At 40.0% G+C, this 26,522-nt stretch overlaps 1 protein-coding gene across 2 annotated transcripts in view; it reads right to left on the reverse strand.

Moving 5' to 3' along the window:
- The window catches only part of RNF10 (ring finger protein 10), a 56,283-nt gene that overhangs the window by 16,355 nt on the left and 13,406 nt on the right, over positions 1-26,522 (reverse strand). For both annotated transcript variants that reach the window (XM_006865439.1, XM_006865440.1), the window contains 6 exons: positions 19,215-19,420; positions 7,636-7,835; positions 6,691-6,781; positions 2,305-2,489; positions 2,086-2,222; positions 312-472 (listed from right to left, as the gene is read on the reverse strand). In XM_006865439.1, coding sequence (XP_006865501.1) covers positions 312-472; positions 2,086-2,222; positions 2,305-2,489; positions 6,691-6,781; positions 7,636-7,835; positions 19,215-19,420 — 980 coding nt within the window. The remainder of the gene's footprint in view (positions 1-311; positions 473-2,085; positions 2,223-2,304; positions 2,490-6,690; positions 6,782-7,635; positions 7,836-19,214; positions 19,421-26,522) is intronic.

Genomic DNA, 26,522 nt, shown 5'->3' on the forward strand with positions numbered 1-26,522 from the left:
AAAAAAAAAACAAAAAGCATGTAAACAAACCCAAGGAATTTCCTAGATAACTAAAAAGACCTACCTTGCTTAACAAGAACATAATTAACCTTAGAAACTCCAGTATCACAATTAGTTATGGAATTACTATTTTGGACTTGTTCCTTTCAGCACCAGAGCTCCAAAAGCCACTTGGTCACGTTTTCCAGCCCCAGCAAACTAAGCCCAAAACAAGTTTTATTTTAATCCATTCCCTGATTTTCATCTTAGATGTGGAGTAGAAGTAACTTCCACCATTGGAGACAGGGTGGCAGGGTTTAGCAGAGCCTCACCCTGAGCTCTTGGATAGCTGCCTCAATGAAGCACGCCTCAGGGGTGAGCTTCTCCTCTGCCAGCTGCTGCTCCAGGGCCACTCTCTCCTCCAGGACAACCCGGTGCAGCACCTGCTTCTGCGAAGCCAGCAGCAGCTTGGAGTACTGGCTGTGCTGCTCATCTGCAAGAAAGTCAGCAAGATTCAAAACAGCAACACTCCAAAGCTCAGTGAGTATGTGGCTCAATGAGAAGCTTTTATCAGGGAGTAAAGACTTAGCAACTCAAGAGGAACTTCCTAAACTATCAAGTAACACTGACCTTAAAATGTGTACCTCTGACCCTGTAATATAGGCAATCTATCCTAAGAAGACCAGTGATGCAGTTAAAAAAAAAAGCCAAATAATATTCATTCATTATGGCACTGCCGGGATTCGCTTGGCCTGGGAACTTGACACTACCGCCCATCCACCAAGACAATATATTCTATATTCTACGTTGGTGAGTAAGTAACTGTGATCTGAAAACTCATGGGTGGCCATCTAAGGTGTAACTACTGGTCCCTCCCTGTCCAGAGGAAAGAAAAAGTGCTGAAAAATGAAGGTGCTCAGAAACAAGTAGTCCAGTTCTAATGAAGCACTTGAACACCAGTCAGTCTCCATGACCCTGAGACCAGAAGTACTAGGTGGTGTCCAGCTACCACAACTTACACCAACAGCTCTGAAAGGGTTCACATTAGATGGTCCTGGATAGAGTGGGAGAAAATACAGAACAGAACTCAAAATCATAAACAGACCGGACATGTCAGTCAGATAAGACTGGTGGAATCTCGAGACTGTAGATGTTGGTTATCCTTCAGATCCAAGTACTGAACTCATCCTCATGGCTCAATTTTCAGGTAAGCAATAAATAGGTATACAGAGAAGATAACAACACTAGTGAGGTAGACACACCATAGAATGGTCAACCATTAAAAATCAAAAGGGCAGTATTTATCTAAGGACAAAATCCAGAAGGGTTGCGGGATAAAAGGAGGAATGGAAACAAGAAACTCAGGAAGGAAGTGGTTAAATGATATTACAATAAAGGGATTGCAGTCAATGAGATAAAACAACGTGTGTGTGATTTACTGAACTAATCTGCTCTGTAAACCTTCAATAAAGTCACAATAAAAAGATTTTTTTAAATTTTAACATTGCCTATAGTATCAAAAATGCTGAGACTAGCCAGTTAATGTGAGATTAAAGATATGACTAACTAACTACATGATGATATGCTCACTCAACAGAACTTTACAGGCACTAAAATGATTTTCCAACGAAGGGGTCATTGTTAACATGGTAATCTCCAAAACTGGGCACAGACTTCAACAGTCCCATAAAATAAAAACCTGAGATACATATAAATATGAACCACACAAAAACCCATGTGTCAAACCACAGTTTGCAAACTTTCACCCTAACAAACTATAAAACAAAGCTCAATTTGGTGGTGGTGGTGGTGGTAATGTGCCGTGGAGTCAGTTCAGACTCATAGCAACCCTGTACAGGGTTTCCGAGGCTGTAAATCTTTACGGGCGCAGAAAGCCTCATCTTTCTCCCGTGGAACAGCCGGTAGTTTCAAACTGCTGACCTTGAGATTCGCAGCCCGATTCATAACCACTACGCTACCGGAGCTCAATTTGAAAATGCTAAAACTGGCTTTCCTAAAGGTTAAATTTCTGACACTAGAAAGCTATCTTTAATGCCCCTAGAGAGTGCACCCAGGATTTTCTGTCCCAAGGTTAACAAAGCTTACCTCCTAAATGAATGGGATGATTTACATTCATCCATTTGGATTTGGGCAAGGCCACCAACACGCCTTTCTCCCTCTTCATCAGCTGCATCGTAATAGTATCACCAACCACATAATGACGTGATTCTGTGGCAACAACACTGTAACATGGACATTTAGACATAGGAAGACGAGGCATTATCAGACTAGTGCTGAATCTAGCTAATGCCTTAATCTCCTCACCTCTTGAGATCCTTCTTATGCACAGAGCTGTAACAGATGGGACATTTACTCCAGGTCTTCTCACTCAGTGAAAGGTAGTGCAGGATACATGCCCAGCAGAAGATATGTCCGCAACGGGTTATCTTGGCTGCAGTAGGTGGATATAGGCATATTGGGCAAGATGGCACTTCGTGGCTACAAATGCGCTGAAATAAAACACCGCCAGAAATTTTGCTGCTTTCAGAACTGACAAAGGATTACGTACGTCCTCTCTTTTCCCATTCCCATATATCTCTATTCAACCACACATCTTCCAAACATTGTTCAGAGATGTAGGTACATGAAAGATGAAACTTTAAGCAAATTAAGGAAATTATAACAATGGTTAAATACATGAGAGGTACTTTTGGGGGTTCTAGAGCAATGGAAAAGAGCTCTGGCAGTATATAGTAGCTAAATTCACAGCTGCTAACTGAAAGATTAGTAGTTCCAATCCATTAGCTACTCCATGGCAGAAAGCTAGAGTGGGCAACTTCTTTAAAACTAGAACCCAGTTCTACTCTGTCCTATAGCATCACCATGAGTCAGAATCAACTCAATAAAAACAAGTTTGGTTTTATATCAAAGGAAAACAATGAATAAAATCACTATATGATCCCAATCATGTAACAAGATTTAACACATACATACCAAAGCATTAGAAATGCCTAGAAGTAAGTTAGCAGAGCTACGAGAGGGCTTCAAAAAGTTCAAGGAAAAAGTCAACTATCTTTCCGTCATATTTCTCCATGAACTTTTTGAAGCCCCCACGTATTTCCATGAGAGTTAATGAGGACTTTTGCTTTACACGCTTCACCTACCTCATTAATCAACATTTGCCATTTATAACAATAGTAAAATTACGTGTTGCTGTTGTTAGGTTGCTTCTAGGCCCAGTTGCGAGGATTTTTATTTTATTTTGAAGTACTAGCCATACTAAGCAGTCCTGGTGTGGAGCTGTGGGTTAATGCACAGACTGCAAAGCCGTTTGAACTGTAAGGTCATTGGTTCAAGCTCACCAGCTGCTCCTCGGAAACCCTATACAGGGTCGCTATGGGTCGGAACCGACTCGAAGGCACTCAACAACAATCCATACTAAAGACTATGTAATCTTTGATCTTCATTAATAAATACTTCAAGTTTACTTTACTTTCAGCAAGCAAGGTTTTATCATCTGCATATCCCAGATTGTTTTAGTCTTCCTCCAATCCTGATGCTACATTTCTTCCTCTTATACTCCAATTTGCCAGTATATTTGCTAATCATACAGATTAAGTATTATAAAAGATTACAACCTTGATACACAACTTCCCTGATTTTAAGGCCTACAATGTCCCTGTTTTGTTTGACACCTGCCTATTAGTCTTCGTACAGGTTCCTCATGACCACAATACAGTTATCTAGAATTCCCATTCTTCACAAAGTTATCCATGATTTGTTATGATTCACACAGTTTAACGCCTGTGTATAGTTAATAAAACACAAGTAAACATCTTTCTGGAATTCTGTTTTCAGCCAAGATCCATCTGATCTCAACAATGAAAACCCTTGTTCCACGTCCTCTTCTGAATCTGGCTTGGATTTCTGGCAGTTTCCTGTGTCAATGCACTGCCATAAACATTGCAGCAGTTCGAAACTACCAGTGGTTCCGCGGGAGAAAGATGAAGCTTTCTGCTCGTGTAAAGATTTACAGCCTCAGAAACACTATACAACGTCACTATATGTCAGAACCGAATTGACAACCGCGTAGTGGTTACGAATCAGGCTGCTAACGTCAAGGTCAGCAGTTCCCAACCATTCCACGGGGAAAAGATGAGGCTTTCTGTTCCCATAAAGATTTATAGCCTCGGAAACCCTGTACAGGGTCACCATGAGTCGGAACTGACTCCATGGTACTTAACAACAACAACAACGTTCAATAACTTCTGCACTCTATTGAATCATCTGTGTTTGGAATGGACACAAATATGAATCTCTTCTAACTGGTTGACCAGGTAGCTGTCGTCCAAATTTCTGGCATAGAAAAGTGAGTGATTCCAGCCTCAGTTTGTTAAAACACCTTAATTGGCATTGTCATGGTACAAGAGACTTTGTATTCCTTCTAAAATCTTTTGATACTTCCTATGTTAGTCAATATTTTAACCATTGTTGTTGTTAAGTGCCGTCAAGTCCATTCCGACTCATAGCAACCCTGGTACATGGTTTCTGAGGAGTGGCTGGTGAGCTTGAACTGTTGACCTTGCAGTTCAAACTGACCTTACAGTCCAGTGCATTAACCCGCAGAGCGATACCAGGTCTCCATTTTGACCACAGAATCCTTCAATAATGGAACCTGTGGCTTTAATACTTTGTCTTCTCAAGCCAACCTCTGAAATTTTCCATTGAGCTCTTTTACTTCATTTTTTCCTTTCACTTCAGCTATTCTATGTTCAAGAACAAGTTTCAGAGTCTCTTCTGACATCCATCATGCTTCTGTTTTCCTTGTCTTTTAAATTACCTTTTGCATTCTTCATGTATGATATCCTTTGATGTCATTCCAGAATTCATGTGCATCAAATCAAGTTTTGAGATGGTCTCTAAATTCAGGTGGGATATACACAAGTCAAACTTTGACTCTTGTGTACTTGCTCTAATTTTCTTCAGTTTCCATTTAACTGTGTATGACTGTTCCACAGTCAGCCTGGTCTTATTCTGACTGATGTACAACAATCGGATAACAAAAAAAATCTACTATTCAAATATTTTGCACATTAACTACATACAGCTGGCTATAATAAACACTGAGGTGGGAGGCGAGAGGAATACAAGCTATGATGGTTAAGATTATGTGTCAACTTGGTGAGGTCCTGCTTCTCAGTGGTTTGGCAGTTAGGTTCTGATGAAATCTGTTGTTGCTAAGTGCCACTGAGGCAGTTCCGACCCATAGCGACCCTGTATAGGGTTTCCAAGGAGTGACTGGTAAACTGAACCACCAAACCCTGCGGTTCAAAACAACTTTGCAGTCCAGCGCATTAACCCACAGCACCATAGCAGGATGAAATTGAGCAGGTATGTCATGTCATCATTCTCCATTTTGTGAACTGGTATGATCCTCTTCCACTTTAGCCTATTGCTAATTTTCACATTACAACCTGGTCTTTGGAACCTAACCATGTCAGTCAGTCAGGAGTGGGTTTATAAGATTCCATATTCCTTTTAACCAGAGGACATAAAACTGAAAACTTTAGCAAAACTGAAGCTTACCACCTACTGTAAGAAAGTCTGGTCTTTAAATATCATTTCTAGATGACCTTTTGAATTTTCTTAAAAAGGTTCTGAGGCCTCAAGAGAAATAAAAACTGGTTTCCCAAAGTGTATGCCCTTATTTAAGACATTGTACATTAGATGCCCTATTAGCATCAACAAGGGGATAGCTAGAGCCAGTAACTTCAATAGAAAACAGTAGCTTTGACTAAAATGCAGTGGTATGGCTCACTCATCTGCTACAAGGCTTCCAATGAAGCCATGGCTCATGTAAGAAGCCCATGCTGGGACACGAGAATCAGCAATATCCCTCCCATGAGTCTCCTGATTCCTACTTCCCAGCAGACAGCAATAGAAAACAGCTCTAGTCAGATCCCTTCAGATCACATCCTTCCAATATCCCATCACTGCAGGCCAGTACCAACGAGAGTGACAATGTGACCTTTCAGAGAAACCAGGGGCTGCTCCTGGGGAGATGTCTACCATAAAGCCACGCTGGACAGTGCATCGGCAGAGAACACAGTCACCATCTGCCATGTCACCATGTAAGGACCAAACTGATTTTACCTGATTTTGCCTACCTAGAGACTGCTTGACTAAACTCTAGTCAGGCTCAGGAAAGCATTTTAAATAGACAAGGCCTCAGTTATTAGTTCCCTCCAAGAGACAAGGTCAATCTCCATTCTGTACATTAGCCTGAACACGTACTCTAGCTCCAAGAAAATGATATATGTATAAATAGCCAGGCAGCTCAAGGCCAGAGGCCAGATGTTTTCCTTTACCCTAACCTAAGAACAAAGACCACCAGTCCTGACCAATTAAACTGTAACATCTCATAGTTTGTCAATTGTTAACCAATCCAAAGATTGTAAAGCTGAGAAACCTGAGCTGTTTGAAAATTCTATAAAAACCCTGCAGACAATGAATTTGGGGCTCTTTCCCTATTCCGAAATGTCGGATAAGGTTAGAGACCTGGCTCGAGCTTGATTAAACAACCCTTATGTATTTGCATCGGTACACGGCTCCTGGGTGGTCTTCGGGGACCCTGAATTCTGGGCATAACAACCACAACCCTTCTTCAGCTCTCTTTCCCACTCAGCTCATAAGCTTAGCCAAGTTACTCACCACTTGTTCCACAAAGTCCCAGTTGACTAAGGTATCAGGATCAGCAAAATGAGCTGTGTAGTCTTGGTTTTCAGACACCACAAATTGGCAGCTAGAAATAGAGAGGAAGATGGGAAATGCAAGCTATAAGAATCCATCAATAAGTCCTCAGCAAAAAAATTCATCATCTCAGTTTTAAAAATGAAATGTAGGCCCATTAACAACCATGGTCTCTGGGGCACTGTACTAGGATTTCAGCCTCAGTGTGTGTCCTGGCACTGGAGGAAATCCAAAGGCTCACTGGATAGGAGTCTTTAAGTCCATGAACTTGGTTTCTTATACTTTTAAACCCAACCAAGTCCCCTGGAGGCTTCCCTGGAACTAAAATTAACCCAAACTACGGCTTCATTAATCAGCAGGAAACCAGATACCCACTCTCCTCCCCAAGAAGCCAGCTATTCTTCAAAGCAGTGAAGACTGTGATCATTCAATCATTTAAGTACCCGTTTATAAAAAGCACAAAATGGTTACTTCAGATACAGGGTCAAATCAAACATTATGACTAAAAGAAACAAAGGGAACCAGTATTTGAGTCAATGTATGTCCAAGTACTTCAATTCACTGTCACTGAATCATTCTCTTTTAAATAACTTCCCAAATAGAGAGGAGAAGTTGAATCTCAAAATGGTTAGGTAAATTGAATTGCCCAAAGCCAAAAGTTAAAACAGATTAAAATCTGGGTCCCATTCCAAAGCAAACATTTTCTACTCCATATGATACCAAAGATACTATTTACTTAGCATTATTTTCTTTAAAGTACCAAAAACATCCTACCAAGATCTCCGTGCTTACCAAAAGTGAAAAAGAGCCAGACCAACTCCCACAGTTTAAGGGAAATCTCCCCCTATTTGACAGCTGCCCAGAGAGGTTAAATTTCACTTTCCTCCTTAGAGTAACTATACTCACTTTGCCTGTAAAAAGAGTTCCTTGTTAAAAGGCTTGTGTCCCCACTTGTTCCTTTTCCCCCAGCTGCCGTGTCCACTGCCTTCAAAGTGGCCCGCTTGGCCACGGGGTTCAAAAGTGAAATTCAACAAGTGGTTCAGGTTGATCTTCTTAGGACCAGAAAACTGGGCAGGGCTAAATTCTGCCCGCTGAGCCTCTGCTACCTAGAAACAGTAAGAATGAACCAGTGCATTAGATTAGGATGACACTTACTTGCTTTACAGCAGACACTGGCACAACTCCTCCTACACAGCTGAAAATAGAAACTATATAAAACAAACACAGGCTGAAATTAAACAATCTTCCTCGAAGGGGGTAATGTGAAACTGTACCCAAGGCTTAGACGGCAGAGGAGAGGAGGGAAAAGAGCCTTTAGCATACAATTACTTAAACTGTTTAGTCTGCCCTGTTAAGTGGCAATTAACCATTAAATAACAGAACCCAGCATGAACTCTTTCCTCTAGCTGTCTTGAAATGCAAAAATGTACTTGTGAGTTGCCATCGCAAGTTGGCTTTGACTCATGGTGAACCTATGTACAATAGAATGCTGCCAAATCCTGGGCTAGCTTCATAATAGTTGGTATATACAAGTCTATTGTTTCGACCATTATATATTCTCAGTGCCTTCCAACTAGGGGGCTGATCTTCTAGAACTATTGGAGAATATTCTCTCGTGACCCACTGAGTTTTCACTAGCTATTCTTTGGAAACAGATCACCAGGTCTTTCTTTCTAGTCTGTCTTAGTCTGAAGTTACATTGAAACCGGGCCACCATGGGTGACTTTGCTGATATCTGAAATATTGATGGCAGAGCTTCCAGCATTACAGCAACTTGCAAGCTTGTACAACACACTGACAGAGAAGTGGTGGAAAGATTTATTAACTAGGTTAATGTTTCAACAGTTCCACTTTCAACAGTCCCATAGGACTGCCGCACCTTCACTGTTAGCTATTTCCTCTTCAGTTTGCTTCTGACAGTCTGTGGAGCCACACTCTAGAGACAGTTTATAGGCACCTAACTGCCATAGGATTAAGAGTCTGCCAGATATTTCCTGTCTAAGACACACTGCTATTCCCTGTTCATTGAAACTGACAGAATTAGAATATAGGCAGACTACCTCAGTGAGCAGAAATAAATCCAATCAGCATTTTCAGAAACAGTTTAAGAAACGGCAGGAAACTACATATAAGAATTACCAATACACATAAAGATGAACATTAAATCACATCAGGACATAAGATTTCAGTCCTCTTAACATTTCTAATACGATCAAGAACCACTGGTATTGAAGGAAGAAGTTCAAACTGCATCGAAGGTTTGTTGTTGTTAAGTGCATCGAGTTGGTTCCAACCCACGCAACCTTATACAGAGTTTCCGAAGAGCACGGGAAAAAAAAGACTCCAGGAACTGATGAATACGAACAGAGATATTCCAACAAGCCAATGTAGCACTGGAGCTGCTCACTCCTCTCTGTCAAGAAACTTAGAAGATAGCTACCTAGCCAACAAACTGTAAGAGATCCAATTGTTGTTGTTGTTATGTGCCGTGGAGTCGGTTCCAACTCGTAGCGACCCTGTACAGGGTTTCAAAGGCTGTAAATCTTTACGGGAGCAGAAAGCCTCATCTTTCTCCCGCGGAACAGCTGGTAGTTTCGAACTGCTGACCTTGCTGCTCGCAGCCCGATTTGTAACCACTACGCTACCAGAGCTCCTTAAGAGATCCAATATGTGTGCCCATTCCAGAAAAAGATGATTCAACATAATGCAGAAATTATTAAATATTAGTATCACACACAAGGAAAATTTTGCTGAAAGGAATTTAAAAATGGTTGCATCAGTATACAGGGAGCTAACTGCCAGTTGCCAAAAAAATCAAGTCGTATTCAAAAGACCTGGAATAAGAAAATACCATTGCTGTTATTAGATCTTGATGGAAAGCAAGGAATACCAGAAAAATGTTTACCTGTGTTTATTAACTATGCAAAGATATTTCACTTTGTGGATCGCAGCCAACTAAGGGTATCATTGAAAAGAATGGGGGCTGTATAAGACTTGTACATAAACCAAGAGGCAGTGGTTTAAACAGAACAAAGGGATATTGTTGTTGTTGTTGTTGTTGTCAAGTGCCATTGAGTTGGTTCCAACTCATAGCGACCCTTGTATAGGGTTTCGGAGGAGCATCTGGTAAATTTGAATTGCCACTTTGCATTTCAAACCCGACCTTGTGCTCAAGTGCTTATCCTACAGCACCATACCAGGACTGCAAGGGGATACACTAACTTGTTTAAAAGCAGTAAACAACAAACTAACATTATCATGCATGACAGTATCACCCAGAACTCAACCCAGATATAGGAGTATCCAGAGTAAAACAAATCTACGAGACTAAAAATAAGAAACCAAAGGTATCAGTTTGCAACAAAAAAACTACAAAGTAAAAAGAGGTGATAATGTAGTTACACACTTCCAAATGAAGAGGAAAACAAACAGATTTCAAGAAAAAACTAAAGTTACAAGTAACTGTAACCCTAAAATTAGACCAAGCCCTACTGCTAGCCAAAGACCTAATATGAACACTAGTCCTAATCATAATCCTTACATGAAACCCTAGACCTAGCCTAGAACAAACCAAAGTCCTGGTGAGGCACTATAGCGTAAGCAATGGACCACAAGGTTGGTGTGAACCTCAAAGTCAGCAGTTCAAACTAACTAGCCACTCTTCGGAAACTTTATACAGGGGCCCTATGAGTCGGAACCAACTTGACAGCACTTAAGAACCCTTACCCCTAACTCCTTATTCCTACCCATTCCTCCCTCCCAACAAAATCAGGAAAAGTTTGCATCAGGGTTGTATTCTTTCAGTATACTTACTCAATCTGTACACTGAGCAAATAATTCAAGAAGCAGGATTACATGAAGAACAAGAAAGCATCAGAATTGGAGAAATGCTCATTGATATATGCAGATGACAACCTTGCTTGATGAAAGCCATGAGGATTGGAAGCACTTACTGATGAAGTCCAAAGTACAACAAACTGACAGAGAAGTGGTAGACAACAGCTTTCAATATAGATTACACCTCAACATAAAGGAAACAAAATTCCTCATTACTGGACCAATGAGCAACATCATAATAAATAAAGGAAAGACTGAAGTTGTCAAGGATTTTATTTTACTTGAATCCACTATCAATACCCATTGTTTGCAGCATTAAAAAAAAAAAAAATCAAAGGATGAATTGCAATGGGCAAATCTGTTACAAAAGACCTCTTAAGAGAGTTTAATAGCAAAGGTATCACTTTGGGGACGAAAGGTGAGCCTGATACAAGCCATGGTATTTTCAGTTGCCTCATATGCATGCAAAAGCTGGAAAATTAATTAGGATTCTACAAGAACTACTGATGTCTTTGAATGGTGGTGAAGAATACTGACTAAACTACAGACTGACAAAAAATCTATTTTGAAAGCAGCAAAGCCAGAATTCTTCTTTGAAGCAACAAGTCTCACATACATTGGATATATTGTTAGGAGGGACCAGTGTGTAAAGCAAGCTTGGTAGAGGGCCAGTGAAAAGATGACTTTCAAGCAGGTAGACTGACATAATGGCTGCAACAATGGACTCAAACATAGGCAACAACTGTGAAGATGGTGCAGAACCAGGAAGTGTTTCGTTCTGTTGTACATATGGTGCCTTTAAGTCAGAACCAACTCAACGGTATCTAATAACAACAACAGTATTCTCAAGTTGAAGTGGTACAGATACATGTGCATTTTCTTACTTACTTTTCCCATCTAACATTATAAACACTTTGCCATGTCATTAAATGTTACTATACAGTCACTTTCAGTGGCTACATCCCATTGCCTTCCCTGGGTACACTATTACAGGATGCAGATGGTTTGCTGCTTTTCTACTGTCATAAAATAATGCTGTGAGAAGCATCCTTTGGAAAGATCCTTATGCACACACTCAGGCATCTACAACGATTTCTTAAGGGAGAATTATTAAGTCAAATAAATGTACATTGAAGGCTTTTAGTCAAATTTGGAGATTTTCAGTTAGGTTAAAGCAACTGCATATACATGATGAAGAATCTAATGGTATAAAAAGAGAGCAGTAAAAGGTACGTTCTAAGATAAGCACTGGACTACCAATTTCAAGGGTGGTGGTTCAAACCTTCTAGCTGCTCACTGTTTTATTTTGTTGTTGTTGTTAAGTGCCACCAAGTGAGTTCCAACTCACAGCGACCCTGTATATGGTATCTGAGGAGCAACTGCTAAATTTGAGCCACCAGCCTTGTGATTTAAAGTGACCTTGCAATCCAGCATATTATCCTACAGTGCACCACAACAGGGTAGCTAAGAGTCGGAATAGACTCAACAGCACTTAACAACTCCAGAAGCTACAATTAAATCCTTTGAGATATTCTATGCATACAGAATCAAAATATGCTACCCTTACAAAGAAATACCAACAATAGCATGCTATAGTTACATACATTCCTTTTTTATCATAACATATCTTAAGGTTATATTATTAAAGTCACTACACCAAGACTTTCTTATCAAGGCCCCTGTATCTAGAAAACCCTAGATGCTCATCTCCACAGAATTCTGTAAATCTCCTCAACAGATTACCTTTCACCTCCAATGCGCCACTAAATAAGAATTTGTGCTCATTCAGCAAAAATCCCCCCACAACCTCACTATTCAGTCAATTCCCTGGCCTCTAGTTTCTTTGCTTCCTCTCCCCAGTTAAGTTTGCCCTCTACCCTATCTCGGCCTCTTATCCTCTGATCAAACCTTGAAGAGTTGTGGTGTCCAGTATTAGTCTGATACAACTACTACATTTAAAATGAGGCCAGTTACACATTAAATTGTAGCTTCATTTAAATGTTGAAGTAACAATTCAGATATGACCAATTAAATATGTTACAAATAATTTCACCTTTTTAATAAGGCTACTAGAAAAATTTTTAATTCGGGGGCGGGGGAGCTCACTCTGCATTTCAATTGGCCTGTACTCTCTCTAGTCTAGACTGCCCTCCTCCCACTAAACTTTTAATTTTGAGCATCTCACTTAGCAACCGGCACCTGACATTTTCCAAGTCTGTTCTCTTTATTCTTGAGTCCAACAATTCTTCATCCCTCTTTCAAAAGAGTAATTTCCATACCCCTCAGCATCATCTTTCCTTAAGTGGCTTAGATCCCAGGGCCCATTGTTCCTCCTCTCTTCATCCTTGCAACTGGCAAAATCCTCTCTTGATTAAGCCAACTCTCTGCCAATGCTGTGCAAGCATCAGAGTAGGTAGACATGGCTAAAGAACACAACCACACCAACCAGTCTCACTAAAGTAGATCCTCCTCTTGCTGCCTAGCATTCAAGCTACAGTCCTATTACACTTCCCTAGTCCATTTACTCCCCACTTTCTAAAATGCCTTCATTCCTCTGGCTTCCAAGCCTCCTCTCTCAGCTCACCTTATTCAAGGATCCATGAAAAAGTATTGCTACAAAATCATAAAAACTACTATTAAACAAAAATATCAAAATGTGAAGATTTTTTTTCTTGGCATATCCTTCAACTTGGTCTATATACATTTGAAAGAAATGTTTCCATGTCTCTCTGCCTTCCCCTAAAAATTCTGCACTCTTCAATTTACAGCATGCCAAAATGGCAGTTTCAGAATCCTCCAGGACTATAATTCATGTTCTTTAAGTTTTAAATGTTCTTTAAGTTGAAGAATAAAACAGAAATCTGAAGGGGAAAAATCTGGGTTGTTGGGTGGATATAGTACGATTTCCCAACACAATTCTCACAGGACCCTCAAAGAATGAGCAGGTGCATTGTCATGATGGAAAAAATATCTTAGCACAACTGGTCTTTTCCTCATCAGTGCAGTTTTTAGTTTTCTTAATACTCCTTCCTAATAAGCCCCCATGATCATACTATGTCCCTTGAGGAAAATTTATCAAGACCACCCCTTTGGAATGACAAAAAACAGTCACTATAGCCTTTTGAGCTAGCCTCTCTGCCTTGAATTGAGCTGGCTCAGCAGGTCACCTTGGAAGTCGCTGTTTGGATTGGACATTTTTTAAGATACACAATAAGAGACTACATGTATTCCATTATAAAGCAGACACTTTAGGAGGAGAGAAAAGAATAGACAGAAATATCACCATAGAAAGCTTGTAAGTCTGTCTTCTGCCTAAACTGACTGGAATACCTAAAGTGGGGCTACAACGTGCCCAGTGAAGGAGGCTTCCTGTGGAGCCTCTGCATTACATAAGACCATAGGTGGAGTCCTGAACCCCATCCAGAATCTTCTGATGTGGGAAATTTCCACTGCAGGGGACAGGGAGACCAGCCTAGAATGGCTAGAGGAACAGAGGACACTTCTTGAAAGAAAGACCAACAGGAAAAATACAAAACAACAATGACAGTCTGACTGACAAAAAAAACAAGCAAGTTGCTTGCCCAGGAGACATCAAGGCAAGCAGTCAGTTCCCCTCGGGGCAAACCCCCTTCCAAGACAAAGACTCAATGGGAATACACGACATGCTCTGAATGGTTACCAATAAGGGGAAGTGAGGGAAAAACAGCAATGAAGCTGCGAGCTAAGTCCAACCACATTCAATAGACTCCTGTGAACCCAGGTGGAGACCTGGTTGGCTGGCAGTTTGGCAAGACCTGGGGACTCTTGGGCCCAGAGACAGTAACATAGTCACAGGGGACTAGAGTGGAGAGTGAAGCATCCAGCTGATAAGAAATGAGGGCATATGCACAAAAACAACCACACCTGCAGATGATGTCCACTTGCCCTGGCTTTGATGGCTGGATGATCAGGGCTCAACTAGAAGAAGAAAGAAGAGGGAAACAAGAGTAATCTAATACATTTTTATGAACTTGACTTACACCTATGGATGCAGTAGCACAAAAGAGGGAACAAATCCTTACAACGAGGATCATTCCCACCCCCTCAATACAAAGGGTAGACAGGGATGGGCAACTTGGACATTGGCTACCCAAAATGGGGGGCTACAAAGGCAAAACAGGGGGCTTACAAGCTTTCAAGAGGGAGCCTAGATCCAGAGGGCACAGAGGAAGGTAGAATCTCCACTAAATAGTATCCAATCTGACTGGGTGGGACTGATGAAAGGAGATGGGGATAGCACTCATGTGGTGCAATAATGAGTAATTGCTATCAGGACTAACTGTGAGGGTTGGAAATGCAAAGGTAGATGTTTTGTAGCAAAAGGAGGGAGGAGGTTGACTTTGCAGGCCATGAGCAGAGGTCCCTGGGACCATAAAGGGAAAAGAGTGGAGTCAGGACCCTACCTAGAGAAACAGTGACACCAGAGGAGGAGGTAGAGATGATGACATGGAGAGATGGAGGAGCTGGCTGGGGATTCTAGACCCAGAGAGGGAGAGGGGCTGTGTGCTGAAAACCAGGGGGCAGGCTTGCAGTGTATACCCTTTGGTTGGTTGATGATGCATGGAGGGGATTATAACCATGGCAATGTAACGATATACAATAGGCTGAATGTAAAGCTAATGTTCTGCTAATGTGATGTAAACTATCACATAATTCACAATAAAACAATTTAAAAAAAAAAAAAAAGACTACGTGTATTACTGATCGCCAAGACATGCTTTAATACATTTTGTTTGGCTAAACCCATGCATGTATGAACTGGCAATACTTTTTGACTTGCCTTTGAATAATTTGTTGAGAAAATAAGAACAATCAAAAAAAGAGTTCATATGCCCTCCTACCAACACTCTTGCCTTCATTCTTGTTACTGGGGGTAAACTGGCTCCTGTTCTATCTAAACCATCTCTTCCACTTTTATACTGGATCTCAGTGCCTCTCCTATTCAAGGACATTGTCCCAGCAATTCTCTCCCTTTTTCTGTTGGATCCATTTTCCTTTTCTTTGAATCAAGCCTATTAAGAAAGTTTTCCTAATCTTACAATCCTTCTTGACCTCATATTCCCCCTCAAGCTGCTGCCTCACCTCTGTTCCCCTTCAGAGCAAAGCCAATAAAAAGTCTGTATTTGCTATTTCTTTCCTCCTTCTCATTCTCTCTTGAGTCTATGTTCATCATGTTTTTGTCCTCACCACTCCACCAAAAAAGCTCAAGGCTAAAACCCTACTTTTATATTTTTTAATCTAATGGTCCATTTTCAGTCCTAACCTTAGCCAATGAGAAGCATTTGACAGAGCTGAGCTCTCCCTATACTTAGCTGCCAGGACCACATACTGACCATTCACTGACTCCTCCTATGATATCTCATCACTGGTTCCTCATCACCTTGACTCTGGGCTCAGTCCTTTGACCTATTCTCTTTTTTTTGAACTCAATCCTTCGTTCTATAGCTTTAGACGCTGACTGAATGCTGACAGTTCTCCAAACTAGATCTCCCTCTTGAGCTCCAGGCTCATTTGCAACTGCCTACATCTCTACTTCAGGAGCTCTGGTAGCGTAGTGGTTACAAGTTAGGCTGCTAATCTCAAGATCAGCAGCTTGCAACTACCAGCCATTTACACAGCAGAAAGATGAGGCTTTCTGCTCCTGTAAAGATTTACAGCCTCAGAAACCCTATACAGGGTCATTATAAGTCAGAACCGACTCCATGGCATATAACCACAACCATCATACCACTATCTGGATCTCTAATAGTCTCCAGCATAACATTTCCAAAAGTAAGTTCTCTCAGTCCTCACTTCTCCTACCAAAAATCCTTCTAATAGAAGATCCCTTCTTGAGATCTTCCTCGTGTCAGCAAATCGCACCTGAATTGCGCTCATGCAAAAAAAATTACTCCACTGCACTTCAAGACAGATCTTAAAATGTCCTTTTTAACAATGAATGTGACACCATTCCTCTTGAATTTGTTGTTCCCGGGCATACTAAACCATATAGTTGTTTCAAAACAGTCAGTACCAGTTCATTTCTGCTCACTACTCACTAATGGCTAGGATATTGGTCTTTGTGCATTCCATTTAATTTTTGACAACTACCAATTTTCCTAGATTTATACTTTGTACAATTCATGTTTTAATTATTAACAGATGTTTGCAATTGTTTCTCATTTTGAGTTGTGCCTCATCAGCAAATGAAGGTCCAGAAAGATTTACTCCATTCACGTCATCATGTGAGGAGGCAACTCTTTCCCAGTCATATTTTGAGTGCCTTTCAACCTGAGAGGCTCATCTTATGGCACTATATCTGACAATATTCTAGTGCTATCCACAATGTTTTCTTCTTCTGGTACTACATATGGAATGTTCCACTGCTATTCATAAGGTGTTCAGTGGCTAAACATTCAGAAATAGTCCGTCTCGCCTTCTTCCCAGTCTGTCTTAGTCTGGAAGTTCTGTTGAAACCTGTCCACCATGGATGACCCTGCTGGTGTTCAAGGAACTTTCCTTCAACCTGGTGCTCTGAATCTGGACTTCTAGCCTCCTAAACTGGTAAGAATAAATTTGTTTATTACAGCCATCCACTTATGGTATTTCTGTTATAGCAGCACTAGATAACAAAGATGGAATCTTGATGTGATGCTGTGGCTTAACTACTGGATTGCAAAGTCATTTGAACTGCAAGATCAACAGCTGCTCCTTGGAAACCCTAAACAGAGTCGCTCTGTATGGGTCAGAACTGACTCAACAGCACTTAATAACAACAACGAATAACAAAGACATTATCTATACTGGTCAGTAAAACAGCCTACACAGTTTTGCACCATTAAAATTGAGTTAAACTTGCCAGAATGACCTAATGATAAATTCTGAGAAGAAAATAAAATGTGCTTTGTTGTATGTCTGTTTATATCAGTATAATCAAGTCATGTCTAATTTATGGATTGCATTTAGTAAAGATAAACTGTAGTCATGGGGGTAAAAAAACATTACTCATCCATTTCTCTGCTCAGAGATCAACAAACCTTGTTGGGATGCCAATCAAATGATATCCCAAATCTGGCCATCTCTTACTATTCCTACTATGACCGCTTCCTGCTTCAAAGCTTCCATGATTCTCACTGAGCATATTTTAATACTCTCCTAATGTAACGTAGTGGTTAAGAATCGGGCTGGGAACCACATGTTCAGCAGTTCGAAACTACCAGCTTCTCCGTGGGAGAAAGATGAGGCTTTCTGCTCCCGTAAAGATTTACAGCCTTGGAAACCCTGTTCAGGGTCACTATGGGTCGGAACCAACTCGACAGCACTTAACAACAATAACCTAATGTAGTGCTGTAGGATAAGCACTGAAAAGCTAACCATAAGGTTAGTGGTTCAAATCTAGCAACTGCTCTTTGGAAACCTTCTGTAGGGTTGCTATGAGTTGAATTGACTTGACGGCACTTAACAACAACAACTAATCTTCTGGCTTCCTTGCCCTCCTTACTAGACAGAGAGATGCTTTACAAAACCCAACTCTACAATGGCTTCCCACCTCTGACAAAGTAAAGTCTTCCAGAGTCCCACAGGATCCAACCCTTTTTCCCCCGCCTATGGGTCTCACATCCTACTTTTCCTTCAGTTAAGGTAGCCTAGCTTTACCTCAATAAACATACCAAAACCTCCTTGACCCTACTCTTCCTTTTGGTAAAGACATTCTTCCTCAAATTTATACAACATGGTCTTCATTTCAGTCAGGTCTCTACTCAAAGTTCTCCCCCTCAGAACAGCTTTCCTTGGCCACCTTCTAAAATTGAATTCCTTGTCACTCTCATCCCTTTATTTCCCTAAATCTCCTTTTCTTTATTCAATAAGCACTTATTGAATTTATTCATCAGACTCACATAATAGTTTATCTCCCCAAACTAGAATAAGAATTGCTGTTCGTTGTTAAGCGTCGTTGAGTCAGTTCCGATTCACAGCAACCCGGTATAGGGTTTCCAAGAAGCAGCTGGTGAGTTTGAACCACTGGCCATGAGATTCAAACCGACCTTGCAGTCCAGTGCTTACCCTACAGCACCACACCAGGACTCACAAATAAGAAGAGCTAGGACTAAAGGTATGAGCATTTTAAAATTTGCTAGGTACTCCAGGAGTCCTGATGTGATGCTGTAGGATAAACACTGTACTGCAAACTTTGAGGTAAGCAGTTCAAATCCACCAGTCGCTCTTGAAAACCCTATACAGAGTCACTATGAGTAGAAACCAACAAGACAGCACTAAAACAACATGACAATTATAATTTATTAATTAATGTCATTTTATTATCAAAGTATTTCAGAAGATACCTGTAACTCAAAGGTGACAATCAAAGGACTACAGACTATAAATTAAGGCTCCCCAAATATGCCATTATCTCTCACAATCCAAGATCATATGATGTCTTCTTTCACTAAGAAAATATTTACAACCTTTAGAAGAACAGAGAAGCAACGTTACAAACCTAGTTAATGCTCAACTACTAAAGACTACTTTTACTATCTATGCTAGTACTGATAAACTGGGGGGTGTGGGGGGGGGGCAGGGATCAATCAGCTCTCCTGCTTATGTCCTAGAAAGGGGATTCTCATACATACCTCATCTCGTCTTCCACCGTTAAAAGAAGAGCTAAAGACTTTGCTGCTGCTGCCGCTGCTGCAACCCCTTTGAAGAGGCATCTTATTAAAAGTTTTGCTTTTCTGTGAATTGGAGCGACGGGACTGGTTGCTAAAATTTTCATTTTTGGGGAAGGAAGGTTCACGTTTACGATTATAACGCTTGGATCCATTTGAGTTCTTTCCATCTGAAAGCAAGAGGAAAAAAAAGAGAGAGAAAATTAAATAATCCATGTTACCTGGCCAATTTTTTTCTCCACCTCCCAGCAAAATCATATTTAAACAGGGTGGGGATGGGCACTTCTGCATCTTCTATGATCTGGGTTTTGTCCAAAATACTAGTGCTTTAGGTAGGACATAACAATCCTTGTTTGTTTTTAAATGATGAAGCCTAAGGGTTCAATCACTCAGCATATTACAGCACTGCTATCGTTAGGTGCAGTCTAGTTGGTTTGGACCTAGAGCAGCCCTATGTACAACAAAATGAAAGACCACCCTGTCCTGCACCATCCTCACAAATACAGCATAGTGTTCCACTAATAGATGTGTCTCTTCTCCTCTGCTCTTTCACCTTACCAGACATATTCATAAGGCATAACAGAAAAAGCAATCTTATCTTATAGGGCAAACTGAGAAGCTATTCAACTGACAGAACAAAAGGCAAGATTGAGATTTATAGGTTTATTGTATCAGCATGTTGTCACATCCCTCTAAAAACTATTTATTGCTTTTTCCTCCAGTTACAAGTATACAGACTCAATTTTTAAAATCTGGAAGAATGTAAAGTTGTCAGTGTTCATATAATACCAACTTGTTAAAGTGTTTCATATTCTTTTAGCCTCCATTTTACACACTTACCATTTGTCTTATCCACCACTCCTCTGTAACTGTGTCCTTAACCAAAACTGCAATTAAACATGCAATCAATATACACTGATAAGTACTGGTGCTTGGAATGCAAAAGCTTGAAACAAAGAAGGAACAGGCATAAAAAAAATTTAGGCCATAATAATAGGAAAAAGACTCTGGAGATCCCATAATAGAATTTCAAAAGACCAACAATTTATTCATTGCAAATACCTTTTTTTCAGCAACATAAATGGCAAATGTACAAGTAGATCTCACTAGATGGAACACACAGGAATCAAATAGACTACAGCTACACAAAGAGATGCTGAAGAAGTTCAATACCATCAGTTAGAACAAGGCGGAGCGCTGACTGCAGAAAAGACCATAGAGCTTTATACACTGACTGAATACACTTACAGTTCTCCAACCTAGATCTCCCTCTTAAACTCCAGACTTATTTGCTACTGCCTACCTACACCTCTACTTAAGGAGCTCTGGAGAAAGAGAAAGAGATTTCCATTAAGAGAACTCAACCTATCAAGGGTTATTTTAGCTAACTATTTTAATAGTTTGATAGTGGATACAATGTTTTACATAGAAAACTATAACAAAACAAAACAAAAAAAATGGGTGGGGAAAGAGACTCTGAAATCTGCTCTTGAATGTAGATAACCTAAAGTGAAAGAAAGAAATGATGATGTAAAAGAGCTCAATAAAAGATTTCAGAAGACAGCTTACAATGACAAAGTGAAGTATTATAATAAAAGATGCAGAAATCTGGAATTACAAAGTCAAAGGGAAGAACACCTTAGCATTTCTCAAGCTGAAAAACTGAAAGAAAAATTCAAGTCTCAACTTGAAATATTGAAGGATTCCATGGGCACAATGAACGAGCTCTGGTCGCATAGTGGCTATGAACCGCAAGGTCAGCACTTCGAAACTACCAGCTGTTCCACAGGAGAAAGATGAGGTGTTCTGCTCCTGTAAAGATTTACAGCCTCGGAAACCCTGTACAGGGTCACTATGAGTCAGAACCGACTCCACAGCACACAGCCACCACCACCATGGGCACAATGGAGTCCTGGTGTGGCGCTGTAGGATAAGCACTCAACCACAAGGTTGGTTTATGCTCACCAGCTGCTCCTCAGAAACCCTACACAGGGTCACTATAAGTCAGAACAGAACCGACAACACTTATCACCAACAACACGGGCAAAATACTGAGTAATGCAGGAAGTCTCAAGCATATAGTAACTGTACCAAAAAAGGTCTACATTCAACAATTTAAGGAGGTAGTAAATATTCAAAAATCAATGCTATGACTTCAGCAAGATGATCGACTAGGCACACACTACACAGACCCTCTACAACAAAAATACGAGAGACCAAATAAAACAGACACAGATGAAAATTCTGACACCATGAACTTCAAAAGGTGGATGGAGTGCTTGCCAGGAGGAGAGGCTGAGCAAGGGACAGCGAGAGAAAGCAGCTGACTGGTGAACAGCTGGCCAGACTCGGCTCCACCATCTTGTGAGCAGCTCTGGAAGCAGAGGGAGGCCTGGCAAAACATATTCCCATGGGTGACCGATAAAGTGCAATTTCGTCTTTTTTTCCCAGCTCCCCTGGTTACCATTAGTACAGCCAGCTGCCACCCTCATCCACCCCCAGTGCAGTCCCTGCCCTCCAGAAGTTCAGAGCCATGTGGTTGAGTGCCACACCAGTGTGAGTCAGGGGCTGGTTGTGCCACTTTGGTGTCTGGATTCAGGTGGGCTTAGCTCCAGACCTACAAACACCAGAGTCATAAGACCAGCATTTAACCACCCTGCCCCTAGCTTCCCTGTGGTCCTAATAGACACTGAAACCAGTTTCATCAGGGCCCCCATGAACTACTTCCGGATTGAGTGCCCTGAATACAGAGAATACTGAAGCCAACAGAAAACTCCATCTAGGGCCACAAGCCTTTCACAATCACCTCAGGAACTTGAACTAAAGGAGACCCCCTACAGATTTCTCCCCTCTGGGCCCAACAACTACACTGTTTTTACAAAAAAAGGACAACCTCACAATGCCCTAAGACAACAGACAATTTTAGCTTACATGAAGAAACAAGAGAAAATGGCTCCAACAAATGACCAAGATGCAGTGCCAGAAGATGTTTCTGAGGAAGAAAAGGTAGTAAAATAAACTGGGAAAAAAAAATGTTTTTCAAAAGAATTAGGTACCATCAAAGATAAACAGAAAAATCGAGAAAAGCAAGGAGAACACAATAAAAGCTTTACAAGAATTCAGGAAAACACTACAAAAACAAACCGGCAAAATACATGCAAATTTTCAAATACAAAACCTTCTATTAGAAATCCCTAAGATTGATTATTAATACTAAGATCTCAGAAATGGACACTACGATGAAAGGGCAAACAAGTAGATATGAAGCAATGGAAGCCCAAATTAGTGAGCTCTCACTACCAGTATGCCAAAAGAATGAAAAATCCAAAGAAAGCCTAAGAGTTATGCAGGATACCATGAAGACAAGCAACTTACAGGTGATCAAAATTCCAGAACCGAAAGAGGCAAGCACAGAGAAAATGGTCTAAGAGTTGTAGGAAAGAAACTTCCCTAACCATCATTAAAGAGAAGATAAGCATACAAGAAGCTGAACAAACCTCAAACAGGATAAATCCCAAAGAAAACCACCAAAACATATCATAATCAAACTTTCCAAAATCAGAGACAAGGAAAGAATCCTGAGAACAGCTCAGGAAAAACAGAAAGTTACCTACAAAAGATAACCAGTAAAACTAAACTCAGAAACCATGCAAGCAAGAAGGCAAAGAAATGACATACATAAAACTCTGAAAAAAAGACTGCCAGCCAAGAATCATACACCGGCAAAACTTTCTCTCAAACACAACAAAATGAGGACATTTCCAGATAAACAGAAATTAAAGGAATTTGTAATGACCAGACTAACTTTGCAAAAAATGTTAAAAGATGTTCTTTGGATTGAGAATTAACAACAGCAGACAATAATCTGAGATTACCATAAATGGCAATACCACCCAGAACTCAATCCAGGTATAGAAGTATTTAAAGTAAAATAAACCTACAAGACTGAAAATATAGAACCAGACATATCAATGCATAATGTAGCAAAAAGAGGGAAAAATGTAGATACAGAACTTACAAATAGCAAGGAAGTCAAGTAAATTTCAAGATAAAATAGACTGTTTTAAGCAGGCAAAAAAAATTAATAAATTACAGGATAAACTCAGAAAAAAAAATCCACTTGAACATTAAAATACACAAAGAGGAAAATCAGAAACATTTAGTAAACATTAACACAACAGGAATGAAAATGACAAAAACAAACAAACTCACACACAAAAAATGAACTTAGCATAGAAAATCATGTGGAACAACAAAATCCAGCAGCACCACACACACACACACACAAAAAAAAAAACCCACACAGAAAAATGACAATAATCAATTCACGCCTATGATAATTACACTGAATGTATATGGACTACACGTACCAGGCAAGAGACATAAATAGCAGAATGGATAAGAAAGCAGGATCCTTCAATATGCTATCTAAAAGCAACACCAAAAAGATAGAAACAGCCTAATGACCATCAACAGAAGAGACAAACTTTGGTACATGCACACAATGGAATACTACAAAACAGTTAAGAATAATGAATCTGTGAAACACCATACAACATGGTTAAACTGGGAGGAAATTATCCTGAGTGAAATTAGTCAAACACAAAAGGGTGACATTGTAAAAAATGTTTAAAAGTTTTCTTGATAAGGAAACAATGTTACTCTGTTACAGTAACAATGGTTACTGGGGAGAGGGACAGGGAAAATTATTCAAGGGCTTAAAGGATAGATACATGTTAACATGGGTGACAGGGCCGGCAACATACAATAAGAGGGAGTTTAGCAGAGAAAAGATGAAGGTAGCAAGAAACACAGGAAGGAAAGCAATAGTTAAAGGGAAAGTACAAGGAGGTGATTACAACCACGCAGTGAAGTCCAGTATATGGTCTGCTGAATGTAAAACTCATAATCTGCTTGCTCTGTAAGTCTTCACTCAATTCACAATAACAAGGTTTGTTTTTAAAAAGGTGGTATTTAAAAAAAAAAAAGCCCAAATTGCACTAACGGAAGGGGGCGTGGGTGGGGTGTAGAGGTAAGGCTCCAGGAATTGACAGAATACAAACTGAAATAAAAAACAAAAAACACTGCAACACTGGAGGTGTTCATTAATCTGTATCAGGAAATTTGGAAGACTGTCCAAATGCCTACAAAAGATCCATATTTTTGCCCATTCCAAAGAAAGGTGATCCACAAGAATGCAGAAATTATTGAATATTATCATAAATATCACAGGTACATAAAATTCTGAATACAATGCAAAAATGATTACAGCAGTGTATTGCCAGGGAACTTCCAGAAATTCAAGCTGGCTTCAGAAGATGACTTGGAACAAGGGATATCACTGCTGATGTCAGATGGATCTTGGCTGAAAAAAGAGAATACCAGAAAGATGCTTGCTTGTGTTTTATTGACTATGCAAAGACATTCAACTATGAATATCATAACAAATTATGAATAACACGGTAAAGAATTAGAATTTCCAGAAAACTTTGTTGTGCTCATGCAGAATCTATACATAGACTAAGACTCAGTCATTCAAACAGACCAAGGGGACAGGAGTCATTTAAAATCAGGAAAAGTATGTTTCAGGGTTGTATCCTTTTACCATACTTAAGCAATCTGTATGCTAAGCAAATAATCAGAAAAGCTGGACTACATGAAGAAAAACATGGTATCTGGATTGGAGGAAGGCTCATTAAAACATGTGATCTGCAGATATTTGCTAAAAGTGAACAGGACTTGAAGCACCTATTGACATAGATTAAAGACTACAGTCCTAAATATGGATTACATCTCAAAACAAAGACAACAAACATCTTCACAACTGAGTCAAAAAATATGATGATGAAATAGAGAAAAGACTGGCATCAAGGATTTCATTTTTCTTGGATCCACAATAACAATGCCCATGGAAGCAACAGTTAGGAAATCAACTGATATTATTAATTGCATTGGGCAAATCAGCTGCAAAAGATCTACCAAATGTTTAAAATAAATAAATAAAAAATGTCACTTTGAGGACTAAGATGCACTTTACCCAAGTCATGCATCTTCAAAACGCCTCATATGGATGCAAATGCTGGACAATGAATAAGGAAGACTGATGAATTGATGCCTTTGTAATATATCAATAATATACATATTGGTATATATTAAATATACTAATAAAGGAGCTCTGGTAGCATTGTTGTTGTTGGTGTGAAGTACCGTGGAGTCGATTCTGACCCACAGTGATCCTGTATAGGGTTTCCAAGGAGCAGCTGGTAAGCTTGAACCAACAATCTTGTAGTTCAAACGGCTTTGCAGTCTGGCGCATTAACCGACAGCGCCATACCAGGACTCCAATAACATATATATTGATATACATTAAATATACTAATAAAGGAGCTCTGCTAGCGTAGTGGTTATGAATTGGGCTGCTAACCTCAGGGTCAAGCAGTTAGAAACTACCAGCTGTACTGTGGGAGAAAGATGAGGCTTTCTGGTTCCGTAAAGATTTACAGCCTTGGAAACCCTGTATTGGGTTGCTATGAATTAGGACCAACTCCATGGCACATCATCACCACCATCAGACAAACAAACAGATCTGTCTTCAAAGAATTACAACCAAAATGCTCCTTAGAAAGGAAGGATGGTGAGACTTCGATTCACATACTATGGACATGTCATCAGGAGGAACCCAGTCCCTGAAAAAGGACATCATTCTCAGTAAAGAGTCAAAGAAAAGAAGAACAGCATCAGTACGATAGATTGACAAGAGTGGCTGCAATGATGGGCTCTAGCAACAACTGTGAGGACGGTGAAGGACTGGACAGTGTTTCATTCTGTTGTACGCAAGGGTCACGGTGAGTAAGAACCAACTGGGCAGCAGGACGTAAGAAAAACAAACATGTTTTATATATAATTAAAAGCAGACAACCTATTATCTTTATTACTCCACAAGCATTTCTTCTAGGCAACTTGAGTCTTCAAAAAATGATTAAAGGTTCCGCTGGTATTCTGCCATAGCTGATAACATAATATGAAACCTAACCCCATATTATTGCACATTTAGATGAAAGTTTCGTTTTTTTGTTAATATATAGTACTGAGGAACCTGTATCTATGATGATTTTTTATGTTAAATTCGCCAAAATGAAATTTACAAAGCATGAACATTAAAAGCCTTTTATACATTGCTAACTTGCTTTTCCTAGAAGTACAACACCAATTTGCTTATATTCTATGTTGTTGTTGTTGTTGTTGTTAAGTGCCGTCGAATCGGTTCTGACC

Source organism: Chrysochloris asiatica, unplaced genomic scaffold (assembly GCF_000296735.1).
Source record: "Chrysochloris asiatica unplaced genomic scaffold, ChrAsi1.0 scaffold00078, whole genome shotgun sequence".
In the NCBI taxonomy this organism is placed as follows: Eukaryota; Metazoa; Chordata; class Mammalia; order Afrosoricida; family Chrysochloridae; genus Chrysochloris; species Chrysochloris asiatica.